Consider the following 20,093-nt stretch of genomic DNA (forward strand, 5'->3'; position numbering starts at 1 on the left):
TAATACATATATAGTAGGGGTGTTGATACTAAACCGGGGCCTAGTTTATCGATTTTCTGACCCGCAGTGGGGGCCTGTGTGAAAAACTTAACAGAAAATTCACTGAGATATTGTGTTCTTATTGGTATGAGCTAAATGTATGAATCGTGAGGTTAAAATAATGATTGACATGCATTTGAATAGAGAAGTCTTAAAAGACTTGAATTATTCAAAACCAAATTAGTTTGTCTCCTCATTCAAAATCTAAGTAAACATTCTCTCTTAGTGTGGTGCTGAAGTGCTACGGTGACATACTTCCGGCGGAAGTGGATAATGTGAAAGTGTCAAGGTCACACAGAAACAGCCACCGTGTTCGGAGAGAATAGGTATAATGTACCGTATCCAAGCAACAACATCAAACATTTGGTCAACCTGAAAGTTAAATTTGGTTTTATATCAACAACAGATGCACAGTGTACATATATCCGTATGTATACATAAGTCAAGTCTTACATGCTAAATAGACCCACTACTGTGGTACAGGGGACATCGCGCCTGCCCACTGAGCGGAAAGTCGGTGGTTTGATCCACGGCCGACTCGTATCAAAATACGAGAAATGGTATTTGTTGTAACCCCGCCTGGCGCCCGGCATTAAGGGGGTGAAACAAGGACTGGTCCGGTATCCATGGTAATGACATGGCCGCACACATTTATACAAAACAGCACACACACATGCACACATACACATACACACACGCACGCGCGCGCAATAATCATGAAACCAAGTTTTACCTGACTTTAAGGTGACTCTGGTACAGCAGCTTTTAGTGTATTTCAGCATCAGAACAAATCACACACATTCTACATACAATTCATGCAAAAGAAGATATATTTTAATCAAAAGTCGATAAATGTTTCAGATTATATTGCTCCGGTGCTTGTCATTCACGCATCAATATTCAATATAGCTATAGTCTTGGATATGAATAATGTTCATAATCCCCGTGACCTTGAGATAATCCGTTGTTAGATGATTGGAGAAGCGCGTCTTGACTGCAACTTTCCGTTAGGGGATTCTGTTGTACCGCTAATGCGAGTTTTCCCTACAATGAAAAAATAATTCTGACATTTCCGTTGTCAGTGCGTCCATGTCAAACCAATGTACCACGTATCCCTCTTCAGATAAGACTTATGGCAAGAGTGGTGTCATGGTATTGATGAGAATGTTCAAAATACATTTTACCATCATTACAATTATGAGAACTTTATACAAAATAGAGAAGTATCAATGTATGGTTTGCGAGATATGACGTCGTCGGCTTTCCCTTGACGTCCGTACAGAGAATATTCTAGCGAGCATCAACCGAGGAGGGCGAATGCGTAAATCGTGAAAATGAAACTGTATTGTTTGTAGAACTAAAACTACCACCAATAGGTACAAGATCCTAATGCTACTGTTTGTCTCTGACATTCTTGGGGCGGTGGGGTAGCCTAATGGTTAAAGCGTTAGCTTGTCACGCTGAAGACCCGGGTTCGATTCCCCACATGGGTACAATGTGTCAAGCCCATTTCTGGTGTCCCCCGCCGTGATATTGCTGGAATATTGCTAAATACGGTGTAAAACCATACTCACTCCACTCGTAATTTAGATGAAGTTAAATGTCAACAAAAACATGACCAGTCAACCTCTCTTGATATCTTGTTCTGTAGTTGTTCAAACGCACCTTGACATGAATGTCTTAGTGTATGAAATATGCAAAAATAGTAATAATTGCTTATTGAAAAACATTCAAGGGAAATCTTGCAAGTCCATGGAGAAAATCCAGTGAACTGTTCTTGAGATATCTCGCTGACAATCTTAACATGCAGTTTAACATGTTGAAATCTTCAAAGTGTCCCTGTGACCTTGACAATCATGTGAAGGTCACCAAAATTGACTGGACCTTGCACCTTCCCTAGATGAAGCTTGGTGTCAAATATGAAGAAAAGCCAGTAAACGGTTCTTGAGATAGCTCTCTGACAAGCTTAATATGCAGCTAACATGCTGAAATCTTCAAAGTGTCGCTGTGACCTTGACAATTCAGTGAAAATCGACTGGGCCCTGCGCCTTCCCTAGGTAACGCTTGGTGTTGAATTTGAAGAAAATCCAGTAAACGGTTCTTGAGATAGCTCGCTGACAAGGGTAAACGTTAAAGTCCCCTTGTGACCTTGAAATGAAGGTCAAGGTCACCAAACCTGATTGGGACCTTTCTTATACTGTGATGAACCTGGGTACCAAATATGAAAAGAATCTAGTCAACAGTTCTTAAGATATTCCAATTCGTACGTAAATCTATACTCACTCACTCAAAATTATTAAATATCGACTGAACATATGTGGACTTTGATGGGTATGTATGTAGATGATGAGGGTACGGATAATAAACAAGTGACCGGTGCCGGTCAGGCTAGAATTGAATAGGGACTCATACTTGTCGTAAGAGACATTTAGCGGAATCGGATGGTCACGCCCAATGACTTAGTTGATGCATGTCATCGTATGTGTAGATTGATGCTTATTGTATCAACCACTAATGCACTCGGCAGTATTCCAGCTATGTGGCGGCGGTCTGAAGATAATCGAGTCTGGACCAGACAATCGAGTGATCAACAGCATGAGCATCGCTCTACACATGTGGGATACGATGACATGTGTCAACCAAGTCAGCCAGCCTGACCACCCGATCCCGTTAGTCGCCTCTTACAACAATCATGGGTTACTGAAGCTCAATTCTAACCCGGATCTTCACGGGTTGTTAAATAAGAAACAATCCCACATAACCTGTCAGTACGTCATTACCATTATGTGCTGCTGCTGTTGTAGCTGCTGATGCTCTATCCACCACGGCCTCGTCTGTTTGCTGATAGTGTGGGCTAGGGTCATGGAGCGCCTCAACCCCTGTAATTATCAAATATATACATATACATGTATTGATATGGTCTATATCAACTGGACTCGCGTTACTGGACACACAGTGTTGTCCACAGGGGCGTGTCACGCTTAGAAACAGCGTTAGAAAGACATATAGGTATATAGACCCTATCCTAGTACTATAGGGTAGGGTCTATATACCTATATGTCTTTCTAACGCTGTTTCTAAGCGTGACACGCCCCTGTGGTGTTGTTATTAAATCCATGTTTGTATCCTGACTCAATGTCATACCACACCAATAGTATGGTTTTATATGATCTTTATGTCGTTAAAATCAAATTTAAGTAATTCCCAAAGGCTTCTGTTTTGTCACAATATTATCTTTGTTATACCAATCAGCTATATGTCACTATATCCATTGTACAACATCAGTATGAAAATACATGTCAGACTTCAGGGGTTCAAAAATCCCATCGCCCGACGCCCGGGACAAGTCAGTTTTCATTTCGGGCAATCAAATAATGGTATCTTACTTGTCCGTGGGCTACTAGATAATTTCCACTTATGGTTTCAAACTGCAAATAAACTTGGATTTAATTTCATATCTGCTCAAAATGTAGCTTTTAATTTGCGCAATGATGATAAAGTAGAGTTATCTTTCTTTGCTATTTATCACTTTTCAATAAATAGTCCAGTAAACATTAACATCAAATACCATGTTGATTTATTCTTTCATAATTACAACATCATGATTATGTCATAAAATCAGGGCAAGTGGAAAATTGGCCAGAAAAAGTTACTAGCTTTAAACCACTTGCCCTGTGCAAAAAATAATTTTTGATAATTCTGTCATCATGTACACCATCAAAATGAATTCAATGCCATCCATATAAACTCTATGTGATCTGTATCAGCTCTCATGTCACACATTTTAATTCCCCGTGACTGCATCAACATTCTAACATATGCATGCATACCTCTGATCATAAATACCCCGGACAAAGTAGCAGATGGAAATACGGGTATTGTTTATACGCTGCACGTTACTTATTGTGGCAGCAGTATATATATAGCTGTGTTTTAAAACCATAACGAACGTGGAATGAATACGAACACGAAGCAGCAAGTTGGGAATCCAACATGTCATATATTCATGTCAGCACAGTGCTGCCTGTGTTGAAACACACTGGACAAAGGGAACAGCAAAACGGCATTACCTCCGGAGTCTCAATATATAAAATATTTTCATTTGGAACATTTGATGTGGACTTGAAGTCACTGAGATCCATCTTTGCACCCACGAGGACAACCTAGAATCAGAATATATATGAAGTATTACATCTCTTTCTGCAACACATACTGCTGTGATAATGAGCAGAAAATTGATTTTCAGTAACCCATGCTTTTTATGAAAGGCGACTAACGGGATCGAGTGGTCAGGCTCGCCATCGTATCCCAATTACGTAGATCGATGCTCATACTGTTGATCACTGGATTATCTGTCTCGATTATTTACAGACCGCCGTCATATAGCAGGAATATTGCTCTTTGCGGCGTAAAACTAAACACATTTACTGACTCACTCCTCCATTGTCCGTGAATACATATACGGCCACTGTGTATTGCAGTGGTGACGTGTTTGTGTCAAGCAAGTTAATACGTCAAAACGTTGTGTTTACATACATCAAATGAATTGTGTAAGTAAATCATATTAATATTGAAATCACAGCGTTAATCATACAAATATTCAAATTTGGAAAAACGTGGTTCTGATTGGTTGAGGGCGCGGACGTCGGTGTAATCACGTTCAATGGGCGAGTCCAGTAACAAGACAGTTTCAGTTCCTTGTCTTTAGACATTTAGACGGGGCATTTAACCGTGTTACCTTCATGTTGGCTGGACACCGCATTTGGTCAGTTCCCAAAACTGTTTGACCGCCAGCGGGAAGGACGACCAGTAGGTCAACTCCGATCATGGCACGGTGGAGATTGCAGTTTGTAGATATACCTACAGACGAAGATGGAGTATTACACCATACATAGTGTATTGACAGTGTTAAAGTCTGTGCATAGAGGCCGCTTTGCCGCGACCAACATAACTAAAGACATACACCCATGTATATTTTAGTTCGCAATACATGTACTTTGTACTTCATACAGTCCTTCATCTAAGGTTATGCAATGCAAACTGATTTATGAAGGTTGATTGATAAGTTCTGCGCCTATCACAGAAGGAATTTCGTTACAGTGAGATACCCTGTACTGGACATAACATAATGGCATAGGGGTACATCCACAAAATATTGAGACAATCTACTGTGTTGTGGCAAGTCAGTAAAATAAACGGGAGTCTGTGACTTTGGAAAAGAGAACTTGCAGAAAAATGGCTTAACACAAAAAGCAGTTCATAAAAATATGAATAGGCAAAACAGCAATTGCTGTGCCACTGTAAAAGGAGGCCAGCAGAGTGCAACCGTTTAACGGGGCGTCTGAAGACTGCCCTGTCCTGGAGGCTTGGCTTCAGTAATGGTCCAGAGAATCAAATATGTCGTGATGGCCGACCGGCAAATGGCTGAGGTTCATATTTCTAGCCCAATATGCATTTGCAAGGAGACAATACATTCCATTATCACGGAAACTGTGAAGGAAGTATCAGTTCGTTGGGTCCCAAAGCTTCTGCCATCTGATATCGAGACAGTCTCGTGATAACCATGCTCTGTTTGAAGCTGATTCAGAAAGGTTCTTGTACGATATTTGACTGTGGATGTAACCTGGATTTGACAATGTCAGTTCAAACAACAATCAACACAGTAGAAGCGTTTGACAAAGACCACAGCAAATCAAAGAAAAGACCCATCAGATGGACAGGTTATGACCTCTGGTAATCAGAAGCGCTATGGTGGTAGACAATAAAGGGGACATATTATTCTACATTTTGAGTCAACCAATATACGCGGGCTACTGAAAGTGTTTGCTCTGCAATCAAGACAATGTTGAACAAAATGTCTTAAAGTCTTTTGGTCTGTCAGTCAACCTTCCTAACTGCATTTAGCCATCAGTTAGGGCCACATTAGCCTGGGCAACTGTGCTTTATCTGTAATATCATCAGAGCTAAGCGATCAGACAACTTCTATTTTGTATAAGGAGCTAAAGGAAAGTATTAAAAGAAAGTGTTTAGAAGTTAAAGTACGGATGTTGTTGCTTACCTCTGACGAGGGGGTACGTGCAGTCCATAATCTCCATAGCAACGCCCCTTATGACGTCAAACCTCTCCTCGACGTCGTGAAGGACGATCTCGACTCCCTGGAAATATGAAATGACTGTTTACATTAGAAGAGACAGAAAGAGGGCATGTAGTGGTATCACAACAAATAGTCCAATAGTTACAAAGCCACCTTGCCTTTACATTACAGCTACTACGTATGGCATATGCTGTAAGTGTCTATGAGAACTCCGGTTAGGAGTACCAAACACCTTGTAAGTGCATCGGACCCCGATTTTTCGAAACATATTTAAGGTTTTACTCAAATGTCAAACTGAGTTTGAGAATTAAATATACTAGTTTCGAGTGAGTGAGTGAGTGAGATTAGTTTTACACCGCGTTTAGCAGTTTTCCAGCAATATCACGGCGGGCTCGAGTTTCGAACTCAGTCGTGTTTGTAAAAACAAAAGAGACAAAACAACTCAAGTAATCTCAAATTGTCTACTAAGTTTGAGTTTAATATCGGGATATTTAGAGGAATGCATTTTGCTGAGTTTTCTCAAATTTGAGTAAGAACAACGTGGTTAGACTTGATTTATTACATCATATGGATATCGATGCTCGTGATATTAATCACTGGATTCTATAATCCAGACGGCGACGAATAGTGAAATAATGCTGAATATTTTGTTAACATCCTTCAGACATCCAAACTAATGGAACTTTGAATGCGCTATACAATGATCATTTTCATCGTTTGGTGATAGGGCATAAACACCCGATATCAGGAACTGGGAACCTGGTCTGACCCGAAATTCATACAGGGTTTATATTATCTTAAAGGGTTCACTGACGAATCCTTCACGTTGGGAAGTGTTACCAACCGATCGCCATTTTGTGGTTGTGTGCTGTGTCAGTCAGGGGACAAAACTGGGGACATAATCTTCCGCGGAATTCCAATAAGGCGCGTGAAAACAGAACGAAGAAAACTGTTACGCACCTGTTCAGGGCCCGTCACATACCCTTGTGCTATGTAGGGAATCAGGGAGTATGCCGTCGGATATGACGCAGGCGTCACTAAAATCCGGGTTACTTGTGACGTCATAGTTCCTATTGAAGACAGAAAAAAGACAAATTCAAATTCAGTGCCATAAAAAAATTATTGAACTCCCCCACTCAATACATATATTCCAGGCATTATGCGGACCATGAACTTCATAACAGAATACATTAACATGGTAAGCAGGGGCGGATACAGCTTTTTGAGTGTGTGTGTGTGTGTGTGTGTGTGTGTGTGTGTGTGTGTGTGTGTGTGTGAAAAACCACGTGTGTGTGTGTGTGTGTGTGTGTGTGTGTGTGCGCACACTATTGAGAAAAGGAGGGGTGCACATTTCATTTTCACCCGAGTGCACCCCTACACACAAACACCCCACCCCACCCCACCCCCGGATCCGCATATGGTAAGTCTCATCTCCGAAACAACAAATCATGAATCATACAGTAGTATACACATGCCGTTGAATCTTTAGAGGCCCAAAGCGACGTGAACGACATGCTTTATGGTAGTTAATGTAGAATAATAATAACTGGAACAATGAAATCTGTAATATTTTGCATCACCAAACTGTTTTCTGTCAGAAACACGCAAACACCACACACACATCTTTATATATCTATCTCTTTGTATATATATCTATATCTATCTATCTTGTGTACATTACATTATATATATAAATCTAACATCTGTGTATCTCTTTCTCTCTCTATATATATATTATACACACACACATACACACCATCATCGATGTCTTTAATCTCTATCCATCTAGGGGCGGTGGGGTGGCCTAATGGTTAAAGCGTTGGCTCGTCACGCCGAATCCCCACATGGGTACAATGTGTGAAGCCCATTTCTCGTGTCCCCCTCCGTGATGTTGCTGGAATATTGCTAAAAGCGGCGTAAAACCAAACTCAGTCAGTCAGTCAGTCTATCCATCTAGTGTACATAAATTATGTTTTACAAACACGAAATCCGTAGTGAGATAAGTTTGTGTTTTCCCGTGGATAATACTAGTACATATCATAGCAATATCAGCGGGGTGTAAGTCCAGGACCCAGAGGGATTTGGGGTGGGGTGTATGAGAGCCTCCACACCCTCTGGGTCAGTGTGTAACCCCACCCCTGTTTCTGACACCGTAAATAATGCCCACCCATATCGCATGTTTTAGTTCAATCCGAGACATTTTTGTCGTCTGCTCCCCATATTTCCCAAACCCTTGAATCTCCCGTTTCGCACCATGTGGCAGATGGGTCATTCAATGTACACAGACATGCAATGTTTTCAGGATCTACTGATTTTACTGCTCATTCAGCTGTGTTAACAACAACTCACCTCGTTTATGTTTAGTCGCCGACGTTCGTTGTGGTTGTTGGGTCCAAAGTACAGGTATGGATGACACAGGTGTTTCTACCAATGTCACGTCCAGGAGAGCATTATGGGTCCAACTGCATTAGCAGGCTGTAGGGTGTTCACTTCCAGGGATGTAGTGGGACGGACAGTGAAGCTGTATATATACAATGACGGCCTATATAGGTGTGTAGGTTGGCTTGGTGGTAGTGGGGGTAGACTTGCACGAGTCTCTAAGGTAATAATTGGTAGTTTAAATGATAATTTCTATAAAAAACACATAAATAACAGACTGGGGTCCGCTTATCTAGACTTCCCTCTTTAAAGGATACAATTACTATATATCCGTGGGTTTAGCACTCGGTACGGACTTGGAGCAAGGCTAGTAGTGGGGTTATTGGGTGTTCGGAGAGGGTCAGTGACAGCATGGTGTTCATTGTGAGGATCTATTCTGCAGATTACTACAGTTACTCAGCGGTGTACGTGCACTTGTGCGTGTGCGTATGCGTATGCGTGTGTACCAGTCGGAGCTTGACCTGCACTTTATGATAAACCTACGATTTTTATTATTCCTGATCACAAAAAAAATATCGGAAAGGTTGCACTGAGCAATGTTCATGTACAAAACAAATTAAAGACAGACACAATAATTCCAACTGACTGGCGCATTTTAAAAAAAATAAAACATGAGAGTTGATCCAACTCCTCTTACACAAAGAAGTACATGTTCAGCCCTATCACAGCGTGAGAAACCTCTTGTCAGTACATACTTCCCACGTGACTGTCACGTGCCCCGCTTTACCCGGTAGTGTTTGGAAGACCGAGGTGGGTTCTTAGATCGTCATAATCAAGTACATTCATTACGATTAGTTTGTAAGTCGATATTACCATGTAACGTACAGACAGTTTATTGAAACAAAACTCTACCATGCACTGCCTTGAAAATTTTAGAATTGGTAGCCCTTGGCTGGAGATTATAATCTTGGCTGGAGATTATAATTTAAATCATTTTTGTTGGCGCTGCGAATTACCCAAACCCAGGAAAGGCTTCAAGCACGGGTGACCGACCGAAAATAATCTTTCCTTTTTGTATTGGGAGATGCTATGTTATGGAGTGTTGTTGTTTTGTTATTGTCATCTTGAAACTGCAAGTCATGGCGTTAGGAGCACAGGCCCCCACTGCGCGTCAGAAAATCGATAAACTAGGCCCCGGTTTAGTATCAACACCCCCTACTATATAGTGTTGATACTAAACCGGGGCCTAGTTTATCGATTTTCTGACCCTCAGTGGGGGCCTGTGGTCAGGAGTTGTAAGTGAAACGCTTGATATCCCCGTGTGACCTTTGTCGGCGTCTTCAAAGGAAGTGGAAGTATGGAACACCGTTAACGTTATAAATTCTACTTATGTGATTTTTACGTGTAGTGATAGCATTACGACAGTATTATATAGTTTTATTTTAACCCAAAGTGATCAATTTATGTTATTAGGGACCGTTCATAATTTATGGCCTGCCAGGGTGTGTGTGGGGGTGAGATGATGATTATTTTTATGGAGAAGCATGTAGAACGTGAATGACCCCAAACACACCCCCACACCCCTCGCCCGCCCCTATCATTTATGTACAAAGTAAGTGACCCAAATGTACACCCCTTATACTGTTGAAGCATAATTTTTTAATATTTATCTGTACAAAATTGTTGCCACCCCCATCCCCCCTAGTACATGTGTACAAAATTGTTGACCCCCTACCTCCCCAGAACAAAATGGGTGACCCACCCTTAAAATCATCATCACCCAGATGTGAAGGATGCAGCACAGTGGGACTAGCCATAAATTTGAAAGGTCCCTTAACTGTCAAACCTGTTTTAGTTCATTCTGTAATTAATCACAGGACCATATTGTAATATTTCTAAACTTACAAAATTTGTCTTCCGCAACCCTAGCATGTTGTAAGATGTGACTATAAAGGCATCGGGTGGTCCATCTCGCAGACTTATTTGATGCTTGTCATTGTATCCCAACTACATAGATCAAAGCTCATGATGTCAGTCACTGTCTTGTTGTTGATTGGGTGGTCAGACTCGCTGACTTGGTTGACACATGTATTGCTTAGATTGATGCTCCTACTATTGATCACTACATTGTCTGGTCCAGACTTGATTATTTACAGACCATCTCCACAGATGGAAAATTGCTGACTACAGCGTTAAAGAATAAACTACTTACAAACTCTCAAACCCATTGTTCATTTGTATTAATGATGACTTCAGTTGGAATGGGGTTGCCGTTCATGTTTTTTGTATGCTGGCACTGAAGTGAGCAATGTGGTTGTTTTATAGATGATACAACATGGCAGGTACTGGTGATGCCTGTTCCACTCAGTGCATGATCACAATAACCAATAAGATAAGGGTGAAACGGGTATTGTTGATGACAATATATATAGTGCATGATGATATTGTAACATATATCATATTTGGGATTACACTTTCTTAGTAAAGGACCGATTCTTGTACTTTTGTTGGGTTGAGTCCCATCTGGGATTCGAACCCACACCCTCAGAGTCAGGCACCTAATCGCCAGACTTTGTGATTTTGAGTGCTTGACAAGCGTTTGCCCTTATTATGATCTCTGCTTTAACAACTTAGTGTGAACATGAAACACCAACATCGCTTGAGGCTGCAGGGTTTTACGTGGCAAAATGTAGAGAATGGACAACCCAAAATATCACACCCGGAGAGACACACAAAAATACCGAGAGAGTACCTATATGGCATCTGTGTCTGTTACTTCACCAGTCATCATTGTCCTCATGATCACTGATTCATTCGACCTGTGAAGATCTGGGTTTGAACTGATCTTCAGTAACCCATACTTGTCGTTAGAGGCGACTAATGGGATCGGGTGGTCAGGCTCGCTGACTTGGTTGACATGTCATCGTATCCCAATTGCATAGATCGATGCTCATGCTGTTGATCCCTGGATTGTCTGGTCCAGACTTGAGTATATACAGACCGCCGCCATATAGCTGGAATATTGCTGAGTGTGGCGTAAACTAAACTCACTCACTCACTGATTCATTCCAGGCTCTGAAGTAATTATCTGTAGGTACAGACCCTCATATTCCAAGCAATGACCTGTGCAATTTATTGTCAGGGGTCCCATGGACCACCACTTTTGTAAGTCAAGGTAATACCCTAGGATGTCCTTGGTCAATATGCCGACATGCAGTGATTTAACTGTTCAGAGAATCATTAAAACCCACAGCCTCCAACATTTTGTATGACATAAACCATCTAACTATTCACAATGCTACATTGTTGTGACAGATTAATGTTTACGATCTCATAATGCTGTTATAGTAGTTATTACCTGGATGATACATCATGTTCATGTCACAATGTTGCAGATGATTGTAGTTTGGGTAGGGAACATTAACATGTATTATGTTGTGTGGCAGTGTGATATATCACATCCAGGTAACAATAGTCGGTGTACCAACATGAACATTGTCGGAAAGAACCTACATTGTGTTAGAAGCTTGAAATGTGTGGTGACACCATCATCATGTCTCCAAATAACGTTTTCAATTTTATGTCTCCTGTTCATGTAATTTGAGACATAAATTTTATCACGATGAATTAGTTAGAAATAAGGAGTAACTGCATGAGTGGGTGAGTATGGGTTTACACTGCTTTGGCACTATTCCAGAGTTTTGCTAATGGTGTATACATGGAATGGAGTTTACACTTTGTACCCAAGTGGGAACCTTTGGCCTTGGGCATTATTATTGTTAAGCTGTTGTTTATGCAGCACTTAAGGACTGTTCATAATTTATTGCTGGTGGGAGGAGGTGGTGTGGGAAGGGATGATGATTTTATGGAGAAGCATGTATAATGTGAATGACAAACACGCCCCTAAAATGTATGTTCAAAATAAGTGAGCTCCCCTGCAGGTCCTGTACACAATTGCTGACCTACCCCTGGTACCTGTGTACCAAATTGATGACCCCCACCCCCGTACCTCCCCAGAACAAAATGGGTGACACTCCATAAAATTCATCATCAACCCCCTAGCCATAAATTATGACTTTCCCCTAGTAATATTCCAGCTATAGTAGGAGTCTGTAAATAATTGAGTCTGGACCAGACAATCTAGTGATCAACATCATGTGGGATATGATGACGTGTCAACCAGGTCAGCAAGCCTGATCACCCGATCCGGTCTACTCCCATTTGTGAGAACTCCCAATTGTGAGACTCCCAGTTATGAGACAGCGGAGTAGGTAATTAACAAAGAAAACACACCATACTCCCCGGTCTGATAGAATGGATTAACCCTAGCTACTTACTGATTTGCTATGTAACTGAATCTTTTGGAGGTAACTTAATGAAACTTTATAAGATAAACTGATTAACATACTCCAGTAAATGTCCTTAAAAATTAAACACTTTGATAATGATAATAAAATATGTTTAAACCAAAATGACTTTCAATCTTCATAATAGTCAATAAAAATGTGTTATCATAATTACATATTCTTCTGAATAAATAAAATATTTAATGAACTATTTCTTCTTTGTAAATAAAATCTTTGATAATCTATTTCATTAATCAACTCATCAATGAACTGGGCTGATCCCACTTTCATTGTGGGGATGTGGAAACACCACCTATGTGCACTGAACCATTAATTAATGTGTCTCACAACTGGGAGTTCTCACAAATGGGAGGACACCCCCGATCCCATTAGTCCACACTTGCAATAAGTGCAGGTTGCTAAAGACCAATTCTAACCTGGATCTTCACAGGTATTTGTTTATGAAACAATATACATGATCATGAGGATACAATATGGACTGGGTCAGTTATCATTTTGTTGAAATTAATCAGTGCATATCAGCCTAAGTGGATTTTAGAATGCTCTGTTTATTATCAGATTCCAGCAAAATGGCGGACCAATGGGCTGAAAGACTGCTGGATTATTCTACAGGGGCAACAGCCACATTGTGTCTGGCTGTGGGTCACGAGGTGGGGATCTTCAAGGTCATGTCTGATGCTGAAGACAGTCTCACATCTCAAGACATTGCTGATAAGGCCAGTCTCAAAGAAAGGCAGGTTTTATCAAAAGCATTTTGTGTATTTTATTCAGATAGGTTACTACCACCTCCGTAGTGTGTGGTTAGAGCCGGGAGAGCGGACGCTCGCGGGTTCGATCTCTGACCGCGTCATACCAAAAGACGTTATAATATGGTACTTGTTGGTCCCTGCCTGGCGCTCGGCATTAATGGGTACAACAAGGACTGGTCCTCTCGGAGTCATATAATGTGTCTGAGTGGGGTATTCATGCTTCACTGCAACATGGTATCTCAGTGGGCTAGCACTATAAAAACCAGCTTCAGTCTGGGCTAGTACAAGCAGCCGCACATACACATACACATACACACGCATGCACGTCGTCATATGAGCTATATATTCTCAAGCACGACGTTAAACCCAATTTCACCTCACCTCACCTCAGATAGGTTACCATGTGGTTAGGGCTGACTATCGATAGAGATCATGGAGAGTAATAATCGTTAACTAAATGTGAATATATGGTGGATTTATGCATCGATAAAAACATTATCCTGAACATAAGTAAAATGCCAAAAAGTCTGAAAGATGTGTATATATTTCTTACCATTGGTGAGTGGTGCCAAGTTTATGAATGAGTTACTAACAAAACATTGTCCTGAACATAATTTAGATGCAACCCATGAATAAAAACCTAACTTTGTGTATTGTGTGAGTAAATTATGACTATATTCTATCACATATGCACCCGTGAAGATCCGGGGTAGAATAGGTCTTCAGCAACCCATGCTTGCCTCAAAAGGCGACTATGCTTGTCGTAAGAGGCGACTAACGGGATTGGGTGGTCAGGTTCGCTGACTTGGTTGACACATGTCATCGGTTCCCAATTGCGCAGATCGATGCTCATGCTGTTGATCACTGGATTGTCTGGTCCAGACTCGATTATTTACAGACCGCTGCCATATAGCTGGAATAATGCTGAGGGCGGCATAAAACTAAACTCACTCACTCACTATCACATATGTTTTTCTTTCTATATTATCAATGACACTATTTTCATATCGACAATATTTCTGATTATTGATCTTTTAATTAGCCAGCCCTACATGTGGTAGACAGTTTTGTGTATGTCTTGAAAGTACAAGATCCAATATACTGTAACCCATTTCATTTCTGAACACACTGAAACTTGTAAATTGAATTATTGTCTTAACATGATGAGCAAGTGAGTAAGCAATATTCCAGCAATATCATGGTGGGGGACACCAGAAATGGGCTTCACACCTTGTACCCATGTGGGGAATTGAACCCCGGTGTTTGGCATGACGAGCAGATGCTTTAAACAATAGGCTACCCCACCAACCCTTAACATGATGAATGTACCATATCACTGTTAATATACATCAGTTGAATCCTTGCTTTTGTACTTTCTGTACAATCTGTACTTTACTAAGAAAGTGTAATCACAATATGACATGTTACATGACGAGAGCTGCACATGCAGAAAAGGAAAGGGGTTCTAGTACTGACAGTTGTAATTGTTGCTAATTAAACATCATGACACATTATTCCACAACGTCTGATGTATCCTCATGGCCAAGTAACTAAATCAAAACTGAATCCAAAAAGTTGTTTCTTTGTCAGTTGATGTTTTACTTTCCTTTAGTAGATATGTCTTTATAAACAGATAACTGAGTTAGTGTAATATTCTCAAGGCAACTGGAATTAAAGACTTCTTACAGGCTATTGTAATCATGACCATGATGTTTTGATGAAGATTATCGTTTGCTTCCATTTTCCAATGAAAGTGAATATTTTCCAAAGTGTTTAGAGAACTAGGACACCAATGAGAGATGTGCTTGTGTTAATGGAAAAGAGGGGAAAAGAATTGTCCAAATGTTTGATGTTTCTGTCCTCATTCCTGCTTAACTAAGGTGCTGTCATTGTTTTTGTGAACAAATAATGGTCCTTTCCCAACACACACCAGTCCCAGAAAAGTACCCCTCTCCAAAACGAACAACCCCAAAACAAAACAACAACAAAACCAAAAAACCCCAAAACAAAGAAAGAAAAAACAGACATAAAATACCAAAAAACAACAACCCAAAACAAACCAAAAAAGAAGAAGAAAAAAACACACACATAAAAATAAAAACAAAGAAACAAATAAAAAAATTCAAAAAGGCAAAACAAACAAACAGCAACAGACAAACAAAAAAAAAAGAAAAAAAAAGCCAAAGCAAGACCCCATCAAATCGAAACAAAAACCTAAACAACCCCCATCTTTAAGCAATTCACAGTGTAATAACTATGGGAGACAAGACAAAGTGACTCAGTAAAACAGAAACTTGTCAATCCAAACTATTAAAATCCTAGCTGTTAATTTTGTCTGTTGTTTTTACAGGTATGTGAGGGAGTGGTTGGGATGTATGACAGCGTGTGAGGCTGTCGAGGTCACTGGCGACGACCCACCTAGGTACTACATCCCAGAATCACACAAACCATTTCTACAGACAATTGGGATTTCTTCAAGTTTGTTTGCCAACTATGCCACAAGATACGATGCTGTGAAGGCCTGCTTCCACAAGGATGGCCCTCAAGGTTAGTTTGTGTGTTTGATGATTAACACTTCACACTGCAATATTGCAGTCATATCATCGAGGCATGTTAATAATTGAGTGGATTGAAACAACGTGTATCCCTGCTCTAGATATAGTATGTGTGTACCAAAAGTGCTTGAAGACACACCTACCTTGACAGGGTGTGATTTCACATGTTCAAATTCGTTGGTGCAGGTTGCCTTAAGTATCAGGTTGCACCTGGTGCAAGTAACAATAAACCCTTCCACATCGTATAGCTGTCATCGTGTGCTTTAATTGGGAAGTGAGTGACTTAAGTAATGCGATCTTTCCGCTAGACTTGTTACAGGCACAAACATTTGTGTACGCATTAATCAGTTTCATAACAGTCCTTATATAATTGAGATTTATGAAAAAAAGGTAATGCAAACTTGAAACAGAATCCTTCATGATTATCATCATGGGGTCTGGTTCTGTTGAGTGTATCCATGTAGTTGTTATGTATCTTGCTCAACAAGTATATATGTAATGTTTTAGAACCAGTGACATTATTTTATGGTGCAGCCAAACATATAAGCCTGGTTGCACTCGGTGCAGGTACTGGAAAAACCCCAAAATTGCACCCTGACTTGAGTAGAGGCGATCAAGCAAAAATCTTTGAACAAAGATATTTCTTTAGATAGTCGGTGTGTGTTGGCAATTCAGTGGCTCACTCGGAGAGTGTGGTTTGAATCCTGGATGGAACTCAACCCCAAAGTACTAGAATTAGCACTTTACTTCGAAAGTGTAATTAGGAGATAAACCTACTGTTTGTATTTGAATTTAGAGGTAGTAAAACAGAATTTTAATAGCCCTAAATTTTATTTAAAACCAACACGTTTTAACAAACCACAATCCAGTATTTACTGAAGTCATGGTAGATTCCTAAATAAAACATACATTACATTTGACCACTTTCTAAATGGCATTTTGTATTCATGGAAACAAAGTGGATCTTTACATTGTGTGAGTGAGTGAATTTGGTTTTACGCTGCTTTTAGCAATATTCAATCAATTTAACAGAGGAGGACACCAGAAATAGGCTTCACACATTGTACCCATTTGGGGAATTGAACCAGGTCTTCAGTGTGATGAGTGAACACATTAACCACTAGGCCACCCCACCACCATGGAGTTTTACACAGCCACAGATATATTTAATGTGACCTTCCTGTGAAGAAATCTAAATGAAAGAATTTTTGTTAAACTGAAAATGTTGTAGGTGTTGGTCATGAACAGTTTCCTGGAATCTTCGCGGTGTTCAACGAGATGCGCGTTGTGTCCCAGAAGAATAACATGGAGGAGGAGCTACTACCAGCCATCAGCGAGCTGCTCCCTAAACTAGGTACGCTTACAATACTGGCTGGGGCATTGTAACATCTAGCCCTGTTCCAGACAACACACTTAGAAATTGTGGCAAGTGTAGGCTTCAGGAAAATGTCATTTGATTGTTTTCATAAATTTCATTGGACATGTTGTCATAAAACTCTTTTTCAAATTGAGTTATAATTATCTTGTGGTATCTTGAAGGATATTGACCTCTAGATTGAATTTGTGTGCAAAATATGATCATCACATGAACAATGCAATGTTCTTGTATTTCCATCCAGTGTATACAGCCAATCAAGCATCGAGCACTGTTTACAGTGTTGGTTTGGAATTGATGATACATGTGAGGGGTTAATACATGGGATAATATTCCACTGATGTACTGATGTTCATTTGGGTATCTCCCAGCTGGAAGGGTACATTTACACTCATTCGCCTGATTCAGACTGGCTAACGTCACAGTCTAGTCTTTCAGATGAGATTCTCGTATCACTGCGCCTGACTGGATACCACCATAGCAGCACATAATCTTTTATGAGTGAGATCTGCTATTAGCCAGGATCATGGTGCCAGATGCCCTGTTCAGATCCAGGGCCAAACCCTGTTTGGTAACTTTGCATAGTTTTTATAAGACTATCTACATTGGCGGATCCAGAGGGGGGGTTTCAGGGGGTTTGACAAAAACAACAACCCCCAAAACGCCCCCCCAACCCTTTTAAAATGAAAATGACTGAAGACCACATTGAAGATTTATTTTTATGTTAGGCGGGCCAAAACCTCTGAACACACACACACACACACACACACACACACACACACACACACACACACACACACACACACACACACACACACACACACACACACACACACACACACACACACACACACACACACACACACACACACACACACACAATTCCTGGATCCGCCCATGATCTAGACGGCTTGGTTAGTGGTTGTTGTTCTGAGTGGTTTCTTCAATACAATGTCTAGTTTGTCAATTCCCCTTGTTTATTCTTGAGCTGTGAGAATTCTCTAGTCATTTTGAGATGCGGAGTGGAGTGCACCACATCAGTTTCAGTGGTTCATATACATGTATCAGATTCCACTTCGAGGCAGAGTCGCCACTTTGTCAAATGCTCTGCAATTTCCCATGCAAAAGTACATCACTAGGGCATGCCAGGAACCAACATCTTAGGTTTGAATCCAAGTTTGCAGTGATTCTTGATTTGTCAGCACCATCCCCATGCCAATGGATTTCACCCAAATGAATAGTGTACAAAACCTGATCACTTTGGGTTGTTCCTGACATAAAGATGACATGCCACATTTCTTTCACTGACTGACTGACTGACTCACTCACTCACTGACTGACTGACTGACTCACTCACTGACTCTCACTCACTGACTCACTTACTCATGTCATTATGTCTTTTCCAGAATCTGGAATTGACATTGGGGAAATAGGCTGTGGAACTGGCATTCTGTCTCGCAGCCTGGCCGAGAAGTTTCCTAACAGCCGTGTTCACGGTAGCGACATCTCCGATAAAGCTCTCAGCATGGCAAGGGAAGGATCCGCCTCAAGGAACTTAGAAAATGTCACCTTTGAAAAGGTAGACATCTGTAATATTCCAGACTCAATGGTGGGAAAGTTTGATTTGATGGTTTGTTTTGATGTCATCCATGACCTGAATGACCCGGAGAAGGCGTTGACGGAGATACGACGTGCCCTGAAAGATGGAGGGTACTTCGTCATGGCAGACATACACACTAAACAAGAGAGAATGGATATAGTTGGAGATATGGGTGCATGCTCATTGTATGGGATGAGCACCTTCCTGTGTCTCCCAGCAAGCCTGGAACAAAATGGCGGAATTGGACTTGGAGCTGCTTGGAGTAGAGAGCTAGCTGGAAAGCTGCTAAAAAATGCGGGTTTAAAATTGATCCGAGTGAATCCCAGCAAACAGAGCACATGTCTGTTTTATCATGTTTGTGTGAAAAACTGATTATCTGGTGTTCATAATCGTAACTAAGCTGACATACCCAAGAGGATGAAGAGTGTAGAGCCAAAGTATTCTGCAGCCATTAGAGGCACATCCCTGACTTAGTGTCAGTTAATGCTTGTAAAGAGAGCTTAGCTGTAGATTCTCTTTCAGATAACAATAATGTCATGAATCTGAAGTAGTCATTGGAATACACACACATATATTGACAATGAATGAGTTACAGAATAGTCATTGGAAATAACTTTAAAATTGCTGGTGTACTCGGTACAGTTGCACATGTAAAATCACTTGCCCTGATAATTTTTCCACTATACCGGCCATTTTCTTGTTGATTTTTTAAATAAACAACATAATTAACATTGGAATATCAACTGGACACCGGTACAGTGTGATATACAAATTTGCTTGCCCGACAGAAAAAAAACACTGGACTCGGGCGTCGGGCAATGGGTTATTTCCACCCCTGGTCATTATAAGCAATGATTTAATCATTTATAGGAGTGTTCATTAGTCACTGTACAATGCCATGTTACTCTTTATTAAACTTTTTTGACAATAAAACA

The 20,093-nt window shown here is 40.6% G+C and overlaps 2 protein-coding genes across 5 annotated transcripts; one reads left to right on the forward strand and one right to left on the reverse strand.

Annotated features, from left to right (window-relative positions):
- Positions 1 to 412: 412 nt before the first annotated feature.
- On the reverse strand, positions 413 to 8,721 carry LOC124276130 (probable malate dehydrogenase 3). Of its 2 annotated transcripts, none has more exons than XM_046711797.1 (7): positions 8,483 to 8,721; positions 7,094 to 7,203; positions 6,098 to 6,194; positions 4,778 to 4,899; positions 4,110 to 4,202; positions 2,820 to 2,918; positions 413 to 1,083 (listed from the first exon to the last, which is right to left on the reverse strand). In XM_046711797.1, the coding sequence occupies exons 2-7, from the start codon at positions 7,196 to 7,198 to the stop codon at positions 949 to 951; spliced, it is 651 nt and encodes a 216-aa protein (XP_046567753.1). In that variant the 5' UTR covers positions 7,199 to 7,203; positions 8,483 to 8,721; the 3' UTR covers positions 413 to 948. The 2 variants fall into 2 exon arrangements, with proteins under 2 accessions (XP_046567753.1, XP_046567754.1); XM_046711798.1 differs by lacking the exon at positions 8,483 to 8,721 and adding an exon at positions 7,890 to 8,007.
- Positions 8,722 to 9,223: 502 nt separating this feature from the next.
- On the forward strand, positions 9,224 to 19,887 carry LOC124276131 (uncharacterized S-adenosylmethionine-dependent methyltransferase Rv2258c-like). 3 transcript variants are annotated; one of them, XM_046711800.1, is made up of 5 exons: positions 9,224 to 9,322; positions 13,438 to 13,612; positions 15,979 to 16,175; positions 17,415 to 17,537; positions 18,965 to 19,887. In XM_046711800.1, exons 2-5 carry the CDS (start codon positions 13,449 to 13,451, stop codon positions 19,528 to 19,530), a joined length of 1,050 nt encoding a protein of 349 aa, XP_046567756.1. In that variant the 5' UTR covers positions 9,224 to 9,322; positions 13,438 to 13,448; the 3' UTR covers positions 19,531 to 19,887. The 3 variants fall into 3 exon arrangements, with proteins under 3 accessions (XP_046567756.1, XP_046567755.1, XP_046567758.1); XM_046711799.1 differs by having other exon boundaries at positions 9,264 to 9,370; XM_046711802.1 differs by lacking the exon at positions 9,224 to 9,322 and adding an exon at positions 9,732 to 9,867.
- The last annotated feature ends 206 nt before the right edge of the window (positions 19,888 to 20,093 follow it).

Source organism: Haliotis rubra, unplaced genomic scaffold (genome assembly GCF_003918875.1).
Source record: "Haliotis rubra isolate DU_JTF1 unplaced genomic scaffold, ASM391887v1 Scf206, whole genome shotgun sequence".
Classification (NCBI taxonomy): Eukaryota; Metazoa; Mollusca; class Gastropoda; order Lepetellida; family Haliotidae; genus Haliotis; species Haliotis rubra.